The sequence below is a fragment of the Perca flavescens genome, chromosome 23, assembly GCF_004354835.1.
Source record: "Perca flavescens isolate YP-PL-M2 chromosome 23, PFLA_1.0, whole genome shotgun sequence".
NCBI lineage: Eukaryota > Metazoa > Chordata > Actinopteri > Perciformes > Percidae > Perca > Perca flavescens.
Window position 1 is genome coordinate 8,493,840 of NC_041353.1, and position 21,535 is coordinate 8,515,374.

General features: G+C 38.1%; 4 protein-coding genes across 6 annotated transcripts; 1 reads left to right on the top strand and 3 right to left on the bottom strand.

Moving 5' to 3' along the window:
- Nucleotides 1-270: 270 nt before the first annotated feature.
- On the bottom strand, nt 271-8,842 carry LOC114550490 (ubl carboxyl-terminal hydrolase 18-like). Its single transcript, XM_028571287.1, is given in 11 exon segments — nt 271-2,523; nt 3,934-3,977; nt 4,444-4,494; nt 4,496-4,576; nt 4,782-4,943; nt 5,016-5,111; nt 5,970-6,104; nt 6,198-6,277; nt 6,352-6,488; nt 7,492-7,588; nt 8,494-8,842. Coding segments are annotated over 11 exon segments (1,023 nt in total). The 5' UTR covers nt 8,561-8,842; the 3' UTR covers nt 271-2,450.
- A 767-nt stretch (nt 8,843-9,609) lies between these two features.
- On the bottom strand, nt 9,610-12,300 carry pex26 (peroxisomal biogenesis factor 26). 2 transcript variants are annotated; one of them, XM_028570272.1, is made up of 6 exons: nt 12,150-12,300; nt 11,846-12,057; nt 11,419-11,559; nt 10,186-10,511; nt 9,944-10,084; nt 9,610-9,834 (listed from the first exon to the last, which is right to left on the bottom strand). In XM_028570272.1, exons 1-6 carry the CDS (start codon nt 12,222-12,224, stop codon nt 9,728-9,730), a joined length of 1,002 nt encoding a protein of 333 aa, XP_028426073.1. In that variant the 5' UTR covers nt 12,225-12,300; the 3' UTR covers nt 9,610-9,727. The 2 variants fall into 2 exon arrangements, with proteins under 2 accessions (XP_028426073.1, XP_028426074.1); XM_028570273.1 differs by having other exon boundaries at nt 11,846-12,053; nt 12,150-12,236.
- A 30-nt stretch (nt 12,301-12,330) lies between these two features.
- Nucleotides 12,331-14,742, top strand: llph (LLP homolog, long-term synaptic facilitation factor). Its single transcript, XM_028570274.1, has 3 exons — nt 12,331-12,436; nt 13,361-13,589; nt 13,866-14,742. The coding sequence occupies exons 2-3, from the start codon at nt 13,373-13,375 to the stop codon at nt 14,030-14,032; spliced, it is 384 nt and encodes a 127-aa protein (XP_028426075.1). The 5' UTR covers nt 12,331-12,436; nt 13,361-13,372; the 3' UTR covers nt 14,033-14,742.
- A 74-nt stretch (nt 14,743-14,816) lies between these two features.
- Nucleotides 14,817-20,967, bottom strand: hcls1 (hematopoietic cell-specific Lyn substrate 1). 2 transcript variants are annotated; one of them, XM_028570270.1, is made up of 16 exons: nt 20,820-20,960; nt 20,054-20,137; nt 19,896-19,969; nt 18,912-19,035; nt 18,640-18,750; nt 18,229-18,283; nt 18,005-18,115; nt 17,812-17,922; nt 17,632-17,742; nt 17,494-17,549; nt 16,614-16,683; nt 16,312-16,460; nt 16,084-16,218; nt 15,485-15,641; nt 15,333-15,401; nt 14,817-15,235 (listed from the first exon to the last, which is right to left on the bottom strand). In XM_028570270.1, the coding sequence occupies exons 2-16, from the start codon at nt 20,135-20,137 to the stop codon at nt 15,099-15,101; spliced, it is 1,554 nt and encodes a 517-aa protein (XP_028426071.1). In that variant the 5' UTR covers nt 20,820-20,960; the 3' UTR covers nt 14,817-15,098. The 2 variants fall into 2 exon arrangements, with proteins under 2 accessions (XP_028426071.1, XP_028426072.1); XM_028570271.1 differs by lacking the exons at nt 17,632-17,742; nt 17,812-17,922 and having other exon boundaries at nt 20,820-20,967.
- Nucleotides 20,968-21,535: the final 568 nt, after the last annotated feature.

Sequence of the window (21,535 nt, forward strand, 5' to 3'; positions counted from 1 at the left end):
ACCGTATATCTGCCTCAGTTTACGGATTTATTGTGTCAATCACTATCCTTGCTGGCAAAATGATATGCCAAAACAATACAACATAGTGTGTCCTTGACTGACTGGCTAACCCCTGATCAAGATAAAGAACTAACACTAAAATGCAGAGATTGTGATCTGCCATAAAGTACGTGTCTCAGTAACCGCATCCAGGGCCATACAAAAGAGACAAAGACTACATGCATGTGACACGTGCATGGAAAGAAACAAAGACGTCCACACGTTCAGTAAGACTTTATTCGTGTGGCCTTGGGGTGTGCTGCCTATGTCATGCTATTGCATTGTTAGCGTTTTGGTCATTGTCAGGGTGGTACTGGACAGGTGCTCGTCTAACATGTAGGCTACTTAACACATGGTCATACAACATGAATTATTGATTAAAACCCTACAAAGAGAAGAACCCGTTCTTTGTTGTTCTAAAATTTCAGTTGACCTACTTGTCCACATTCAGTCTGGATAATGGGGATGCATATACCAAATGTGCCTTTTATAGAAACACTGAGTATTATAAGGTGGTGGAAAGTTACTAATCCACTTTATACTTCTGCTCCACTACATTTGTGAGAGAAATATTGTACTTTTTACTCCACTACATGTACCTGGCTCCTCCTTAGTCAGATTACATTCAGATTAGTCAACAAATAAAATATGATGCATTACATAGATTAAACCACCCAACAGTATGTAGAATAAACAAAGTAGCTCCACCTCGACTAGCTAAAACATTATAATGCTGCTTACACATTAGTGCATTAATAATGATAATCCAACAGTGGTGGAAGAAACATTTAGATCCTTGCAAGTAAAAGTACTGCATTCAAATATGTACTCAGGTCAAAGTACAGAGGTTGTATCAATAAAATGGACTTAAGTGTCGAAAGTAAAAGTACTCAACATGCATAATGGCCCCTTTCTAAGTGTTATATTATCACAATTTATTATATTACTGGAAATGAGTCTGCCATTTGGTGCTGAGCAGGTAGCATTACAGTGGATATTCCAGAGTTTAAAGTTTTTGCGGTGAAAACAGCAGTGAGAGTGAAATAAAGTTGCAACCCAGAAAACCAAAACTATGAGCTGAAAGATGCTAAAAAGCTCTGATGAGCTGAGGAACTACAGTTAGGGGATAATTCTCTGTGAGTTCGTCACAACGAGCGACCCCTTTCACTTTTGTCATTTGATCCACTGTTAAGATCAAAAATATCAATTATAGCAGCTTTAATTGAATGATCTGAGCAAGTCTTCCACAACTAATAACAATGCATTACATTGCTTGTAAATACATCCCATACCCACTAATCTCAACATTTGCTATCGTGTAAAAACTGCAACTTTTTTCTCAGTATACGTCAACAGTCTATATTATTATGACTGTTTCCAGTGTCAGCTTCTTACTTATACAAGTCAGAGGAACAGATGAGATGTCAATGTGACACTGACTCAAATCTAGACCCAATGTAAACATCGAGCCCTGGTCTTTGGTGTAAATGTGGGTGGAAGATACCCCCCGTATATAAATCTGAGCCTCTGCCGCATGGCAGCAAGATGACTAAGCATTAGGCCTGCTGCCTGTGGCCCTGTGCAGACATGTTCCATTTTGTCAGAGCTCTGCAGCACATACGCACCATTTCACACGGTCCCCAGACTCTTGGCGAAGCGAGTGGGAACTTAAGAGGCTCTGCAGACAGCCTATACCAAGCATTTAAGCACTTTGGCTGTAACTGCGACCTTGAACCTATTTTCACTTTAAGATACATACAGAACAGGCATTTCTCAGTACCTTAAAGCACATTCATTTTGAACTCAGGTGGCGGGATATGCACGCTGGTGTTGATGCATCAATAAGAGCAAAACAACATTAAGGTGTGTCATTCCAAATCAGTTTCATCATGTTAAAGGGTCTGCAGGTGGTGAGAAAATGCAATACATAAAATAAGAGTGAGATGCTGAAGATTTTTTGGCAGGCAAAATGATAAAAGAAATGACTTCATTGTTCTTCATGAGTGACTCATATATTATAAAGCAGTGTCAGGGAAATGAATACCAACTCCAATAGGAGTTATTCCCCCCCAAACAGTGAATATCTAAGCTAAGCATTCTTTCCAAACCAACCCCCCTAGTATCATAGAGTGTGTTCACAGTGTGTGTGGTCTGAGGGTGGAAAACCGTGTCAGTGGGTTGAGTCTTCAACGCCACCTGCTGGTGTTTGGCAGAAATTACTGATGTCCAATCTGAACAAGCTCAGAAAAAATCATTAAATATTAAACCATTCACCATGTACAATAAAATCTAAAATATCAATACATTATTTAAAGCAAAAACGTGTTTATATTCCTTAAAATTCCAATAGTTTCCATATTAATCCAATATTGCACCATGACCCCAGGTATAATTCATCTGCATCCATCCACTCAGCCAGAAAGTTCAGGTTGTTGTACCTCCTCTTTTGAGCCTCTTCTGTACATTAACATGTATGCTGTGCCTCTATTAAAAAAAAACACAACAACATTAAACATTTTAGGACATTAATGTACAAATCAAAGTTAAGCTTCTACAAGTTAGGTAGGAAAGGGATAAAAGGAACACATTTCAGTGCAATAAACAAGAATAAAAAGGAATATAAGGTGCTGGGCAAAAGCTGCTAAAAGACAAGACAACATGACAGACAAGACAGACTTCCTTTGGTTATGTGTTGAAAATGTTAAAAAGCACTCATGGCAAAAACATGACCTTTATGTCTTTAATCTTCACTGAGGAACAGACAATATAGGCTTTGTCTAAAGAGCTGAAGCTGTTTCCTCAAGTAGGAAGATAAAAGCTGCATGTTGGCAGCGGTAGTCAAGCATGTAACTAAGGCTTTAAATGTTATTAATAAAAATCTTGAAAGAAACTGGAGGCTAGTTTAAGGGCGCTAATATGGGAGTCACATTGTTTTTGTTACTATTTGCTGAAGGCATTGGTTGCTGTATTCCACATTTTTTGAAGGTGGGAAGAATACTTTATTTTTAGATGAGGCTAAACACAGAACTAGAGTTGTTAATGTGAGAAATAAAAGTCTGATGAGCCCTCTGTATTAAGCTCAGAGACTTCTTTCTCTTAATTAAAGAAAAAGTTTGACATTTTGGGGAATACACTTATTGGCTTTCTTGCCAAGAATTTGAGAAGATAGGTATCACTCTCAATTGTGTGTTCAAATAAGAGCAGTAGGCAATTTGAAGGGAGGGGCAATTGCCAAAATGTTGAACTATTCCTTTAAGAGGACTCCATAATCCTCATTAATCAATAATCCCTTATCAAAATTGCAAGACATGAATTGGGAGACAGTTTGGGACAACATTTCCCACTATTCCAAGAACCAAAATCACCAGCAGATCCACTTCAACATATGTCATAGGACATATTGGACTCCTCAGAAGAGATACGTCTCTAAAGTCATTCCTGCTCCCTATTGCACGTTCTGCCAACCTGAACAAACTGGAACTTTCCTGCATATGGTCTGGGAGTGTGAACAGGTGTATGAGTTCTGGAATAAAACAACATCAATAATATCTGATGTGATAGAATGTCGACTTCCTACTGACCCAATTGTTTTGTTACTTAATGACAACTCTAAACTACATCTGCTCGGGAGTTAGCTGGGTCAACGACCAAGAAAATGATAGCTCAGCGCTGGCTGTGAGTAACTAGGCAAGGTTTGATTTCCTATTTTTGTTTATTTTTTCTTTCTTTCTTTTCCTCGAGACCGCAGAGGGAGGGGGGTGGGAGGGGTGGTTGTTCCTGTTCGAGTGTGTTTCTCTGTTCTGTTGTTTAAAATGAAAAAAGAAATAAAAAATGTATCTAAAAAAAAAAAAAAAAAAAAAAGAAATTGCAAGACATTGATGTTGAGCAATTTACCTGTGATGTCCTCCATATGTTGTCTGCACTTCTTCCCAGGAGGACTATATGTTGGAATGCAAATCAAAGACCAAAATAATCACAAAATTGCATAAAATCCCTCTTGAACAATTGGAAAATAAAAGCTGCATTTTCCCATAATGGCTTTGGGGAGAAAACTTCTGACATTTCAGATACAACATATTTTAACACACACTTTTGATAGTTTTAAGTTATACTTAAAGCTTTAGTGCGTAATGTTTTGATATTAATGAACGTCCGTTACATTCAAGCCATCGCCAAATGAGTTGCTACGAAGCTAATTAAGACCATCAGCTTCACACAACTCTCTCTGGATTTCTCAGTATGGCTATGTTCAGAAGATTGTGTCGTCCGGTGACTTTCCCGCGCAGAAGCTTGAGTGAAGATAATGACTGAAGAGTCCATCATGTTTTTTTAATTGTCCTCCTTGGCTACTAGCAACTGTGTGGAGGATGGGTGGGGGTGCAGATTTTGTCAGACTGAACGTACCTGTTTTACGTGGCTGTCATCTGCGTAGTACCAGCCCTGGTCCCCCCCTGTTACGAACGTAGGCAGTATAGTGCCCACACATTGCATTTCCTGAGTGCACTACCACTGCATGCAATGTGTACTTGCAGTCATTCTGGAAGAACAAAGTAACTTATAAAACATTGTATAAAAGATACAATGTACAGATATTATTATTATTATTATTATTATTATTATTATTATCATCATCATCATCATCATCATCATCATCACCATCATCATCATCATCATCATCACCACCACCATCATCATCATTATTATTATTATTATTATTATTATTATTATTATTATTTAAGTACCTGGGCAAAGTCTGTAGAGAATGCTTCCTTAAGGGTCTCAGAAAAGTCAAAGGTTTCTGGAAAGGTAACCCTGCAATCAAGTTTTCGGGTGAAACCACCGCCATTCCGATACCTTTTCAGGTGCACACACAAGATCCGAGGCAGGGATAGCAGTTTGACACCCTGAGAAAGAAAAAAAGATGTTCCACTATGTTTGATTCATACTTTATGGGAAGCATTTAAACCAATTCTCACCTGTTTAGATGGAGTCTTCTTTCCACATTCTGCACAAAAGCAGCAATTTATGCCCTTTAGCTCCTGATGCTCAAAGAAGGAGGTCATGCAGTCTTCCTGAAAAGGTTAATGTAAAAAATACTTGTAAGTTCGACTTCAGGAACGTCTACAGTAATAGTTTGACATTTTGGAAAACATGTTTATTTGCTTTCTTGACGAGAGTTGAGAATGAGAAGTTGAGACCACTTAGATTACTCTCACTTCTAAAGGGTAAATGTGTAGCAGCAGCCATTTGACTTAGCATAAAGACTGGAAACAGGTGGAAACAGTCAGCATGGCTCTGTCCAAAGATAACAAAATCCACTTCTCAGCACAAACAGAACAAAAACCGAATAGTAAATTGTCAATTTGTTGTTTTACGGGGGTTATATTTTGGACTATTTCTTCGCAACTGCTCCTGGCAAAGAAATAGTCTGGTACATAACCCCCTAAAAGCTTTACATAAGAACTGGGAACAACTAGCCCAGCACTGTCGATCAGTAAAGAAAATTCAGCTACCTGCACCTCGAATTCTCACAATTGAATATGTTATATTTTGTGTATTTAATCTGTACAATCTGTGCAGTTATGCGCAGGACTACTTCTTAGCCAGGAGGAGCGACTTTGTCGTTACACACTTCTGATTTTATATGGATTAAACAACCGAGACGTAACGTTTTTATGAGTGAGCGTAAGAGGAGTGCTGGAAGCGGGGTTTTGTTACCTTCGCACTGATGGTTTCTCTCAGTTTTATGCTAAGCTAAACTAACCGGCTGCAAGCTGTAGCTTCCTACTGAACGTACACAGACACAAGAGTGGTATCAATCTTTTCATCTAACTTTTGTAAAAAAAAAAAAACGCCAATGATTATATTTCCCAAAATGTCGAAATATTCCTTAAAAAACAATTCACTTCAAAAGAAAAAAGAAAAAGCACCAGAGAATCGTGATCTTCCTTTACATGCAGAGGCAGGCTGAGCAGGTAGCTGGTCAGAGTCTGGAAGGAGGCACACTCTAAACACTGCAGGTACGTCTCCACAGAAATCTTGTACAGATTCTGGATTTCAAGAGCCTGGCAAGGGAAAACAAATGCAAGCACACTATAGATGATGCCCTTACAGGTGGAAAAAAAACTAATAATAATGATTCATGATTGAAGCCCAACCAGAGGTTTGTCATCCATCTGCTGTTGCATGAAGTTCAGGATGGAGAGAAACACCTCATCAGCATCATGCTGCGTATTAACTGCAAAACATTGTCAGAAGTCAGAAGATAAACCACATCGATATTCAATATTTTGTAAGTTTGTTTTTCCTTACGTCGAAAACAGTTCCTGTCCAGAGAGCGGAGGAAGTCACGATGAGGAACGGGCTGATTGCAGTCACTCCTCATGGCCGCGAGAACTCTCTTTAGCTGCAGGGGGATGCTGTCCGCTCTCTCACTAGCTGCTTCCCACCTTGTGCGATTAATAAACCGTCATTTATCTTCGTTTTTTAGGCACATGAGGAAAGCAGCCATAGTGTCCAGATTGACACCTGTGCACTCCCCTCTTTCCTTATCAAGGTTGCTGTCATTTTATTCAATAATATCTATAGTAATTATGTATTTTCACTGATTATTTATTAAAGGAATATTTGGTGGTGTCACTGCTTGTAAACACTATCATTGGTGTGCTTTTTTTTTCTTCTTGGTGTTCAATGTCGACGGTATAGAACAGCATTTTCATCGTGGTTCCCTGTTTAAATAATTGTTGTTTTGTATAATAAATGTCTTTACTTAGTAATTTCTTTTTGCGTATAGTCTGTTTTCTGTCACTGTGGCGCTCAACCCAACAGAACAATAGTAGTATTGTAGCACATTGTTTAATATATCATAAAACAGACTTTATATATAATAAGTAATGCTTTATTCCTGCTTTAGTCCTGTTTGTGATGTGGCATTCTACCAGCAAAACAGAGAACCTAGGGCGTTGACTTGCCTTTATACAACAGGTGTGATAATTGGGCAGAACCAACTCATCAGGATCCATAGGGGAGCTCAAAATATAAGTCACATAACTTTATATGTTTATTTATTATAAACTGTTTTTGATGATACAGAGCAAAGTAATTGTGGATTAAACTGGGAAACAATTTACACGTAATGTTAATGTTATCTTTTTAATTTTGTTAATATTGTAAAGTGTGTTTGCTTGTCCCTTTTGTCATCTCAGTGTGTTCATTGCTCATTTGTCTCATTTGTAGCCCAAGTTCTGATTTGGACCTCAGATGATAGAAGACTAGAAAGAGCCGTACTATTTTACCCTTAAAGTGATCTGTTTAGATTTGGATAAATAAAACCCCTTAATTATACTGTGTCTCTTGCCTGACTTGCCTGGTCCCTCACACACCTACAGAGATTAAGGTATTATTGTTTTTATAAGTCAGGATCATAATGCATATGCAATTTAAATGTCTTACTTGTCTAGTAGGTCTCCTATTTCCCAGGTAGCAGAGAAGGTCTGCAGCAAAGTGTTGACACAGCAGGACAGATGGTAGTTGGTGAGGCCTCTCATTCCTGTGACAGACCATCAGAAACGTCAAAATAACCCAGGTCCTAAAAACTTGAACCAAGCATGTTATCCATGGCCCACCTTGGCCCCAGAATGCCAGCGGGCATTCGCATGTGTGAACATAAAAGAAAACTGTAAAATCCTCATGCTAAAGGTAAATATACTGTAGCTGTGCAGAACACCCACCTCACTTACATATAGTATTAAAATAAGCAAATCAATCATTTTATAGAAGACAAAGCGCGGAAGACGTGTTTGGTTTATTGATTTAAGGCCCTATGTACAGCATTTATTTTACACAGATCCAAGGGCAGTATTTTGTTTTCTATGTCGTTACTGCGCACATGTAGGATTTATTGGTCGTGAACAGAAACATAATTGCCATAAAAGAATAAACTCTTCAATTAAAACCACACATTATGTGTAAGAAACTGCATTGTTACAGGCTGAGGTGGGGCCATGCAGCTCTTAATTGTTATAACAGCTGAGGAACAATCTGTGTTGGTCAGCTCTTAAAGGGCCTAAAGACCCTCAGGGATTCCCAAAGGAACCTTAGGGAAAAAATAAGTTATTTCCCTCTTTTTTTATTCCCTTTGTGAAATGTCTAAAGTCGAATATTTTAATTTGTCCTCCCTCTAGAAACAAACATGACATTTTAATAGAATGAATTGAATGACATATACATGACAATACAAAACTTAAGCCCTGCCTTCTTCCACTGCTACTTTAGTTTCTGTATGGTACTTAGTTCTGTGTACTAAAATTTGATTGCATTATATTGAATAGTGTTATACTTATATATTTCCCCATCTTATTTACACACATGACCAATCCATTACAAACACCAATACCAATACAGAATTCGGAAAAGACCTACTGTACATAGCAGGGCTGAATGTGGTCTACTTACCAAAGTAGTGGTCTCTCATATTAAGGGGTGAGAAAACACTGCAGATCCTTCCATACATAGCATACATTTCACACTGTCAATAAACCACCTTAAGGTCTGAAGACAATTTAGAGAAAAGGAGTCAAACGGTTCGTGTATTTTACAGAAAGGATCTGCTGCTCTCATCTCAGAGTCAACATCACCGTCACAACAGCTTCAGTTTCACTTTCGGTTTTTTACAGTTTTCGGTTCGTCACTATGCTGGAATAGAAACTTAAAAGTTGCCGTGCGCAGAAGACTGTAAAATATGGATACATTAACCGACAATATTAACACAAAATGACGGTAACTTCGTTCTCCTTTTGTGATATTTGCTTTATCTCACTTTGTGTCGCCAATAAGACACGTACGTGTCTCAAGTTTTTTTTTCCCTTCTTTTTTACAAGTTTGAATTTCTCATCTCAACTTTAAAAACGGTGTTAAATAATACGCACGTGATGTAGACCATTTCATCACTATAATGACTGATATAATTTCTATTTTTGCCGTAATGTTTGTATAGTATCTCTAAATGTAGGCTATGGTTGATACATTTTAAATTGAGCATCTTGACGTAAGCCTACACGTAAATATGTCCGCATCTGTACATACTTTACACACAATGGCCGGGTTTAAATGCATTTTAGTGTCAGGTGAAGTCAAGCTAAATGAAAAGTTGATGAATGAATGTCAGAGTCAACAGCACTCAATTCAGAAAGTTGTCACACTTTCTTTTAATAATTTTTTTTCAGCTGTACACGTACAATCATATTGTCTCACAAGCCAGAAACACAATTAAATATATATTTATTGTATGTTTTAATATATTTTATTATGAACACATCTGTATTACTTTGATATAATATCTAGTCTGTGTTATATGTTTTGTAATTATGTGTATGTGCTGCTGCTTTCTGCTATCTAAAAAAATATTTTATCTTTGCCAGGCACTTCCCTGGTTATTATTATGATGAAGAGGGAGTTGCTTTAGGATGAACTAGCTGCACCTGCACCATGTAGTTTCTAACTCAGAAAACAAGCAAATACGCCTGGAAATGTCTTTCTGTGGAGTAAAGAAATTAAATAATTAATATGACCGATGTTTAAACAGGTTTGATGAAACTTGAAAAATAAGCTAAACCATATTCTCTTACCAACACAACAAAGTAAAAATGAATGAAAATGATTTACAAAACATTTTGTGATCTTCAGTCTTTTACAGTCTCTGAGTGAGAACCTGATAGTACGGTGCAAACATGGCACTCCACATCTGTCTGAGCAGTTCAAGAAGTTTGGAAATCCACATGAATGAAGACGAAAGAGCTGCGGGGAAAGAACAGGAAGAAATGCACCCATTTGTTTATTTATCTAATGTTTTTACTCCAACAAAGACTTGTAATGAAACGGAGCTACAAAGAACATTTAATCCAACCTGGATCCATTCGGAAAAAAAGCATGTAGAGAAGGACGGCAGCCAGAAAGAGTCTCCGTAGAGGGAATGAGCCAGAGCTAGTCACCAACAGTTTTCTGTAGAGAAATCTGAGCATGGCTGCAAGTTTACGGATTACAGATCCTGTAGAACAAACACAAGCAGAAAGTATGCACTCATTATTTGTACTTATATGACTTAGTATTAAGCAGCATGTCATATGATATATATACACATGATAAGACCTTGAGTTGAGACAGGATGTGCAGTGATCTCAGAGTTTGGACTTGTCCCGGGATTTAGAGGCGGTTCTTGATTCTGTTGCTCTTTTTCTTCGACCACGTCCAGTGCCGTCTGTCTCTGGTCTTCTGTGAATGCAACACTTCCAACCTCACCGACAATCAGCTCCAGAGCCTCATCTCTGTGTCCAAGAGGCACGAGGACATGCAGCAGGTACAGCTCCGCCACAGTCCCGAACCCTGATACTCTGCTGTTGGATAGGCAGTGTAACCAAACTCTGGCTGCCTCCTGCATCACGGCTGGCTCTCCCACCTTGGAGTAAAGAAGTATGCTGCCAAAATGAGAAAGAAAATATATTCAATATGCTTTTTAGAGCTGAAAAGATCAATCAGTAAATTGCTTAGGCAAACTACAGAAAAATAATCTTCGTTTCAGTCATTTATCAAGCTAAAATGCCATATAGTCTCTGATTTCAGCTTCTCAAATGTGAGAATTTGCTGCTCTTCTTGTTATATGATAGTATTCAAGATTCAAAATCCTTTATTAATCCCACAATGGGGAAATTCACACTGTTGCAGCAGCAAGGGATAAGAGGAAAAGTAAAAGACACAGATTAACACACAATAATAAATACAATTAAATAGAATAAATATTAAAATAGTAAAATGTATTTACAGTATTGCACAGTCACAGTTTGGACTTTTGTTGGATAAACCAAAGAATATGAAGATGCTACCTTGGGGACTTGGAAATAACGGCAATTTTATCATCATTATATGACCATTTGTAGCCAAAACAATTATTAAGAAAATAATCTGCAGGTTATTCTACACTATAAGGCGAAAAGTCAGTAGATAGTAAGGGTTTCCACTGACTTTTGGCCATATAGTAAAAATGAAAAGAATTGCTAGCATATTCTTGGTTTAAAAAAATAATAAAATAAATTTAAGAATAAGAGTGGGAAAACAAAAACAACTAATCCAAATATCTGCCGTATGTGCCTGTTGTTGGCCTGGCTATTCAGTGATTGCAAGTTCCTCGGATTCTTCACACCTAGAGCTGCAAATAATGATTACTTTCATAGTTGGTTAATGCTTTGAATCTTTCAGCCAATTCAACCAAACCTCGTATTTAAGAAGCTAGAACCAGAGAATTTTGAGAAGAAAGGAGATAATTTTTACATGATTATCTAAATTGTTGGCAATTAAATAATCATAAAAAGCTTCAGCTCTACTCACCACATCTGCATTATTTTAGCTGGTATTTTCTCCTGGTGCTTATACTGCTGCAGGACCCAGGAGAGAACACCATGCCACTGATTCAGCTCAGCCAGTGCTTGAATTCCTAAGATGCAGAAGCCAGCTTTAAACTCTCCACATCTGAGTAGACAAAACACAGAAACACAGGTATTACACCCTTTAACCAGAAGGTGTCAGTAGCGGTTGCTGATTAGACTAAAGGATATGTGGATGCAACCTGCGGCAAGGGAGTTTGAAACCATAGACTGTATATTAATATAATATTAATAATATACAGTCTATGTTTGAAACTGAATTAGACCAGAGACTCAGTGATTGATGCAGAAATAACAAAGAACAAAACAATTACTATCCAGGCTGCAGAGCATTCAACTGATACATGGTGCAACTGCATTTAGACTTTCACCTGTTGTCCTCTTGCTCCATGTTGGTGAGACAGTCCAGGCCTCTGTCGCATGTGTCAAAGGCTGCCTGGAAGTCTTTATGGACCATCATTTGTTCTGCAGCAGTGTCCAACATGCTGGACATCTGTGTTAGAGAAGAAGTGAGCTGCGGGCTGCAGACTGAGCCGAAGCTGCGAGCAGGAGCCAGGCTGGTTGAACAGCTGCTCATGACTTTCTGTCAAATTTAAGACCAATTAACAAAAAAAAACACAAATTATTTTACAACGCTAAAAGATACTGTTTTACTTCAAGCAGATAGGTTTATACCTGGAGGCCAAATAAACCTGTTTGGAGGTTTGATTTGTACACTATCCTCTCCTCGACATCTTGTTTACAATCCATATGATAATATCCTTCGACCTTCCTGGTTTGAGATCGCCAGCCAATCAGACGCTACAATCTTCAGATTGGCTGAAGCATCCAATCATGCGGCTGGTTCTTCAAAAACGCGTCATCGTTTTTTTTCTCTCCAACTTGTAAACACGTGGACGCAGCGGAGTGTGTGTGCTCCTGTCTCTCCACGGAGGAAATTTAAGCAGCTAAACTAGTTTTCTGTAAGTCACCGCGTACTTTTTACATGTGTAATAATGCTAACACTCTTTATTAATTTAAAACGCGGAACTAGCTAGCTTTGACGTGTATACTTCATAGACAGTAAATGTATACTTGGGCTTCTTTAGCTTTGGATAGCTATAACAAGTTAGCAAACTGTTTACGCATCTTGCTGTACGTTAACGTTAATAACCGTAGCTTGCTAATATCTAGTCATGTAATGTAAATACAAACAATGTGTAACGTTAATTTCATATTCTGGTTGATATGTGGACAACCATGATCTTGCGTAATATAAATGGTGAGCAGGACCCCTCTTCTAGGTTCATTAAAGGCCAAAGGCAGATCTTTTGGAGGCCTATTTTGGGTTAAAAACGACCCCCATCAAGGAATAACAGTGGATTAAACGTGATGTGTAAAACTTAGACTGCTGTCTCGGCTGAAGAGCTGTGTCACCTCACTTCAAGACGTTTAATACCATCATCACTATTTATACTATACATGTCCTCTGAGCTATATTTTCTCCTACCATTCTGAATCATCAATGATTGTATTTTTACTTGATACTGTTATTTTGGTTGTTTTAGAACTTCTTGCCAAAAGTCTATGTATGTGTAATGTGCAATGAAAAATGTAATTAATTGTTGACCATTAATGGTCCTTTTTAGGAGGATCATTTTGAGGGTGTCATCATAAACAAGTGAGGGATATGGAATATAGTTTAAGTCTTCCTGAAGCTGAAACATAATGTATACATAATAGGTGTATTGAGTGTTGGGCCTACAGTGAATGTGTGCTTTTTGTGTTGGCTTCCCAGAGGAACTTGAAAAACACTCATGGAAGTGTAGAGCCTTCTTACTGTCTAGAGATGGTATTTGATAACAATGTGAGTTTGACTGGTGTGTTTTTTGTTGTTGTATTTTCAGATCGTCCTTGAAATGGCAAAAAGCCTCAGGAGCAAATGGAAGAGGAAGATGCGTGCAGAGAAGAGGAAGAAAAATGCTCCCAAGGAGTTGGTCCGTCTGAAACAAGCTCTGAGTCTGGATAAGAAAGGAGAAGCTACCATGACTGACATCCAGGAGATTGCCACGGTGGTGCCAGCTGACAAGATCAAGAAGCAAACGGATGCGGACATGGTGGAGGTTGAGGGGGAAGGTGAGTGAGACAATCAACAGCTTTTATACTTGAACATTTTACCATTCATATTTTAAAGTGTCTGTACTAAAAGGTCATTTTAATCATTTTAGCATTATGCTGGGTCGCTGGAGAAGCTGACACGGAGCTACGTAGAATTAGAAGTTCAAAATGATTTACATCAAACACACAGCATTTGACAGGCTGTCTTACTTCTGTTGGTCCATTTTGCTTTTGGAATCAAAATGTTTATTTATCATCTTTCTTATTTATCAATCTTTGTCTTTTGTGTTACAGATGGGAAGATGGAACTGGACAGCAAGCGCAACAAGAAAACTCAGTTGGATGAAAATGGTCAGTACCCTGGGTGGATGAATCAACGGCAGGCCAAGAAACTGAAAGGCAAACGGGTGGCAAAAAAAAAAACTGGCCAGGGCAAGAAGAAGAAGGGCATCGCCTGGTGAACCAGAGGAAACTGAAATACCTTTGCTTTGCCTTAAAAGACTTTTGACGCAGAAACACAGAATCATTTGATGTATTCTTTTATACATAACTGTGGAATTTCTGTTTTTGAATCTCATTCTGTTCAGTGGATTACAAGATTCACGGTATGGGAAATGAACATTTTCTTCTACAACAGAGTCTGTTTCTTAAAAAGTAATTCACTGCAGGAAAATGTTTGTTCTTATGGAACAGCAGTCCATCTTCATGTTAGGACACATTTTAAGAAAGTAAGACCGGTGCAAAATATGTATGATTGTCATATATTCTCTACTACAATTTAAATCTTTTCATAAATAATTTACAGATCTGTGGCTTGCTTTGTTTAGTAAGGTTGTGTATATAGACTGGGTGATATGGTTAAAATCAAGATTACTGGTTCAGCCTCGCGGCTTAGAGGTTGAGACGCTGCCCACGAAGCGCAGTCTCGGGTTTGAGTAGGGAGGTCAGTTGCGTGTAATTCCCTTATTTCTCCCCTTGTTTCGTCTTGTCTCTAGCTGCATATTCTAAGATATAGAAGATGTATGTAAAATCATAAATTAACCTTTTTGTAGATAAAATACTTGTAAAACAACAGATTCTTTTTTCAATTTTTAACCACACTTTGAATCATTAATTTGGAGAGCATAATAACACAATGTGATCACAATAAAATAGACTGCCAGTAAAAGACTGTAATCGAGCCCTGGCGTTACTGTAAATTGTCCCTAATGAGAAAAGTTTTTGGCACACAAATAACACAAAGAATCTTGTCTGTGGAATATTTTATTGACTCCAGTCGGTTCATTACAGATAACAGATGTAACTGCTTGCCCCTAATGTGGTCATACTGTCAAGATACTCTTTGCCACAGACCCGAAGCGAGATATTAACACAATAAAAGAAATACGCTAATCAGAAGCCATTTTGGCACAAATGTTCTGTGATTTCTCTATAAATACAGTCCTAAAATGAATTATCCCTGTTGAACCACCTAAGATACATGATTGTTTAACAGAAGCTTGTGCAAAACCTCGCTAAGCATGTTGCTTACTGCATCAGCTGAACATAAGAAGCGGGGAAAAGACCAACGCGTCCGTGACACTGTCCCTTCCACCAGCCCTCGTCAATCATCTCTATGTTGGTGATGACATCGTCTGGGTTGAAGGAGATCTCGTCATCCGCCTCTGTGTGGGAAAGGAGCGGATTTGAGGACTTGTCTTCACAAATGTTGAGAGATGGTTAACAAATGTCAACAAATTATGAAGTGAAAAGGTGTCATACCTCCTACGTAGTCATAAATTGCTACTGCCCTCTGGCCACCCGTCAGGTCTTCGTAATCGTCATCGATTGCTGTAAAAGCAAACATTAAAAGGAATGAGCGTTTTAGATGCAAAAGGTTTGACATTTAACCTTCAGCCAATTCAGACACAGACCTGTCGGCACAGGAGGAGGCGCTTCAAGAAATTCCTCGTACTCTCCATCACCCTCGTCCACATCTGCTGACCTGTCGGGTAGTGGGGGAGCATCCGGTTCGGGGAAATTGTCCGAACGTGGAGGCAAGTCCGGGCACACGTCGTATTCTGGTTCCTCCTGGAAACACCACAGAATATCTTTGATTTCATGATCTCAAATCCTGGAGATGACCTGAGAAGATTTCCATGTAAGACCTAACTAGTCCCAGTTTGTGTCTCTCGCGTATTACCATTATATTCAATTTAATTCAATTAAAGTTTATTTAAGACTTTTCTAACCACGTGGATGAGAAACTCTGCTGCACTGTAAAAAACAACAACCTGGGAACCCTAGGAATTGATTGGGTGGATTTATCTACACACTTTGTTGCCTTTTTCTTTACCCTCCCCAGTTTTATTTAGTTGTTATAACATAACTAAATATAAAAAAAATTTCAGATACTGATTGACTGTCTAGGATTTGTTGACAATAACAAAAATACTGAATATTGCCAGCCTTCTGGTTTAATGGATGAATGAATTATTCTATTATTTGGTACATCTGAATCCGAGTGTCTTACCTCTGGTTCTGGTTCAGGTATTTCTTGTATCTCTGGCATTTGTTGGAATTCTGGGGGTGTCATTTCATACTCCTCATCTGGAGCCACGTCTGGAACAGGTGGTGGACGAATTTCCTCCTCTCTTCTGCTTTCTTCCTACAAGAAACACAAAATCATTAACATGCATATTGACCATGACCTAATAGTCTGACCTCATTACATGTTTACAGTGCAGTGTGTACATGTTACCTCTTGTCTGCGTTTGGCCACCTCTCGCTCTCTGCCCTCTCTGGCTTGTCTCCTCGCTCTCTCTTCTTCGACTTTCTTCTTGTTCTCTTCATCGGAAGCTTTGGCCATGTTCTCAAAACGTGCCTTAAGTTTTCCTGCACCTGCACTTGCTGCATATTACAGAGAAAAAATATATAGGAATAGAACGCAATAGCAATAATCGTTTGAACATGTGAATACCTAAGCACTGGTGGCTTTGACTGTAGACAGCAGAAAGATGGTACAGTAGGGTTGATTATGGTGAGTGAAAAAAAATGACTTACAGGCCTCTAACGGTTGTGTCTTTTCATATGCAGAGGTAGGAGAGTCCATGTCAGAGAAGCCGGCTGCACTCTAAAAGTGAACAAGAGAGAGGAAGATGTTGTTTTGAAAGGTCAAGATACTCAATTATCAATACTGACAAGTGCTGGAACGATTAGTTGATTAGTCAAAAGGTTCATACATGTACGGGCCATGATATAGCTTTATCTCAGCCAATTGTTACACCACAGTTTGGTCCTATATAGCCCTTTGTAAATTATAGAGTGTGGTCTAGACCTACTCTATCTGTTAAGTGTCTTGAGATAACTCTTGTTATGATTTGATACTATAAATAAAATTGAATTCAATTGAAAACAAAGGTTCAGCACTGGTGCCCTAAGCTTGATGGAAACCTCTGCCAAGCCAAATGAACTACACCCTCTATTCTTGGCTTCAACAATGGTGGTATTTTACAAACACACACACACACACGCACACACACACACACACACACATATATATATATATATATATATATATATATATATATATATATATATATATGTGTGTATACACAACCAAGCTGGTACAACCCTATATTACTTGAAAATTATAGATAGAGTTTAATGAGCAACAGTTGAAAAAGCCTAACAATTGTGTAAATAAAGATCAAAACCCAAATAATCAATATTAATGCCAACAATATGTAACTTGACAATTAATAGTGTAATGTCAACATTCATGCCAAAAGGCTTATTTGAAACCTATTCAAATGAAAATTGGGAATTTTGATTTGGGGAATTTATACTATTTCAATACATAACACACTCTAGTCAATTAATCAGAGAAATAACCTCCTTAATAAAAATTAAAAAAATTATTAGTTGTAGCTGTAATACTGACCTTATCCATGCGGTCTGCTTGAACTCCATAACGACCTCCAAAACCTGCTGAATAATCTAAAGAGAGATACATTTAATCAGTCTGATGTACTACACTGCAAGTAATAGTATATTATAAAATATTTGTGTCTCTCCTTACCTTTTTGTGACTGGTGTTTCTCCGTCTCGCTCTTATAATCATAGCCCAAAGCAGCTTTATCCACTTTCTCCTTCTCAACACCAAACTTCCCCCCAAATCCCTTTGAGTAATCTGAACGCAAAATGAATAAATGTCAGGCAAAGGTGTAAAAAACTGACAAATGCTATAACTTTAACGTACCTTTCTGTGACTGGTGCTTCTCTGTTTCTCCTTTATAGTCGTACCCCAGAGCAGCTTTATCCACCTTCTCCTTCTCCACCCCGTACTTTCCTCCAAATCCCTTAGCATAGTCTGGTGAAAACAAAGATGCAAAATTAAGCAAATGTCAAAGCAAATAGTGTGAAAACTGACAAATGCTTCAACTTAAGCTCACCTTTTTGTGACTGGTGCTTCTCTGTCTGGCCTTTATAGTCGTACCCCAAAGCGGCCTTGTCCACTTTTTCCTTCTCCACCCCGTACTTTCCTCCAAATCCCTTTGAGTAATCTAAAAACATATGGACTGTGAGGAAAACTCATTCTGTTTGGTAGCAACTTCCAAAAAGGAAAATATTGTACTGTAAGTGAGAAGGCTTCTTTAAAGTTGGACAGATAGCTTACCTTTCTGAGATGCATGTTGCGACACCTCTCCTTTGTATTCAAAGCCCATGGCAGTCTGCACAGACAACACACAGGTTGCATTTCAGGTTCATATCTTTCTTCAAAGATCCCTTGGGTTTTAAGACATTTAAAAAAAATACTCTGCTTTGAATAACTTGTGTCTGATATGGCTTTCCTACAAAAAAGTTTATTTGACCACGATTGGCTCCCAAACTAGTTGTAATGTCACAAAATCATGCTCGTAGACTAGTTACACATGAGATTTAAACTGAGATTGAAGGTATAAGCAGACAAAACTTCTTTCAGTTTCAAACCTTGCACGAACATCATCCATTGAAGGTCAAACACCCAAATGAAGTAAGAATAAAAACAAATCTCTAAGATAAGGGGGAAATCTACTTGTCATCTTACCTTGTCGACGCGGTCTTTCTGAACACCAAATTTTCCGCCGAACCCTTGTGCCGCATCTTTCTGGGAGGAGTGCTGCTCGACTTGTGCCACATAGTCGTGCCCCAAAGCCACCTGAACCGTAAAGATGCATTTATGAACAGATTCCGCCTACAGCCTACTGTGTTTTATATGAGCAGTGGATGCAGAGTAAAGGATAAAATAGATCAAATCTGGCACTAACTAAGAGGATCTTATCACCATATTTTGAATATCAAAAATAAATATTTGTCTACCTTGTCCATTCTGTCTTTTTCGACTCCAAACTTCCCTCCATATCCGTATGACGCTTTGGGAGTCTGATCCTTCTGCTTCCCCTGCTCGTGCTCCACAGCGACATTTTTTCTGAGCTCCGCAACACTAGGATTAAAAGATTAAATTAAAGAAAGTGTGAACATATTTGGAGGCAATTGGGATATCAAATAAAGACATAAATTAGAAGGTAGAAGAAAATAACAGGGTTTTAAGGCTAAAAATAAATAATTTACTAATATGTTGTAAGCCACTAATACAAGCAACTTTGTGGTTGCCAGGGTTGTGAGAAATCCCTTAGCTGTTGTTTATTCTTCCTGTTATTGGAAATGTTGGTTAACAGATGCTTTCAGATTTAACACTTCCTAATAAGGCATCAAGTCAAGAGTTATATAAGTTAATAAGTTGTTAATAAATGGATTTTGGTCAACTCGGTACACGTTGCATTGCCCAGAGTGTCTATCTGAAGAACTAAATAAATAACTAGACTGGGTAAACCCAGCACGATCTGCTGTCGATTTGATTTTGCCCTGTAGTTCATAATACTAATAATAATAATAATGTTCAATCTTAAAAGATTGAGCTTGGTCTGGTAAACTATATAAAAAGATAAATTGAGTGTCCCTGCTGGAGGAGGAGGATTCTTAACAACCAAGCAAGTAACAACTTATAAACTCTTAATAAAGCGTGACGTATCAGGAAGTAGTATCTACATTTGTGAGCAATCTTTAGTCCTATTTTACATCTAGCACTACTCCCTAAATTTAGAAAGCTTTGTGGTTTAAATCTCACTGACAAGTGTCATCATTATATAGTATCCATATTAGGAGAGATTTGCTGCCTGACAGCTTGTTCTCTGCTCTCACTTCCTCTTCCTGTTGCTACACAGCACCCACTCCGACCTACATTTCTCTACATTGTCTAAAGATTTGTTAATTTCCAAACGGACACAGTTGTGCATCTCTAACCTGATGTGCTCTTTTCGTCCTGAACCCTCGATGGTCTTTGCTCCCCACCTCTGCTCCTGCTCTGATACATCATTCTGAAACACAAAGTCAGAAAGGGTTTGACTGACGCACATATATTTTTCCCCACAGTGATACACGTCTCCAGGAGTATACAATACCTCAAAGTCAGGGTCTGTCTCCCAGTCGTCCCCCTCTGCAGCCACCTTCATGTTCACATTGTGGCCCACGACTGACTTCCACATCTGGAACACATCAAAACACTATGAGCCACAATGAAGACAGTATATAACTCTGATTAATGATCATGTGTTCACAACTGGACATATTCAAAAGTGGCATATTTCTATGCACTGAGAGTCTAATCACTGTTTATTTATTATGACTAAACATACAAATGTACAACCATAAGCTCTGACCACCATTTGCTGAAGTCTCAAAAAGGAAGTTCTTTTCAACAAGCTTCATTTCCCCATAATGAAACACATATTATTCAAGAGAAATACTTTCTGTAGCTTTAAATCCTCTGTAACACACTGAAAATAATAGCATTTATTGAGGGAGGCATACAAAAACATTCTCTATATTCATCTAATGCTAGGTTACTGATTGACACTTTTAATATCCTTTTTTATCATGTTTTACGGTCATAAATAGTGTAGGAAAGTTATTAATAGAAGTAATATTGAACATAACATTGGACATACAGGTAGGCCACATAATAATATATAAATGCTAATGTTAGCCCTTCCTATTTTACTGTATTGTTTCAGCATTTTTGATGTCATCCATGTTTTGCACGGTTTACAGTACAGTTTATCAGCTTAAACTACGTCTGCCTAAACCTACTTCCTTAATAAAGATGAATGAAATTAAAGCACATACAGGCTTGTTAGAGTTAGTCTGAAGAAGAAAAAATGTCATTACCTTTTAGTTGTCACGGTAATATATGTGTTTAAGTTGATATTACACCGACTGGTCTTCACTCAAGTTGTGACAGTTTGATGGACGACAAGTGAACGCGGATCTAGCACATGAACGCGCGTTGATGTAGCTAAATAATAGTACAAATGTCCATTTTATCATCGTACTTTAATTAATAACACGTATACGGCGCTGCTATTGTATTGCTATGTTGTATTAGATATGTATATGTAGTATAAAAAAATAATAAAAGGCTTAACAAAAAGAAAGAAATAAGGAGTAAGAAATGCTGCATTCAAGTGCGTACATTAATCCGAGATTGAACGAGCAGACAAAGTGGTGATAGTGATAGGAGTAAACAGGGTTGTTAGCATACAGGAGCTGCTATAACTACGAACACTGCCAATTATCACTATTGTAGTTACTGTTTCTTACTTTAAAACTATTTTATAAGAAATGAAATGCAAAGTCAGCTACAACCGTTGTATTGTAGTTACACCACTTGGGGGCAGACTCACACAGTTTAAACTAGTACCCTTTATTTTTTAAATATAGGGCACTATTTCAAACACAATAGCCCACAGTGATAGGAAAAAATGGGAAAAATGTTTGAGTACTCAAGACTTTAGGGCCACAGTGACCAAACCATACATCCATGGACTAAACAAGTTAACCCTTGTTCTATTAGATTCAGGCACATGTAAGCACACTATTTAAAT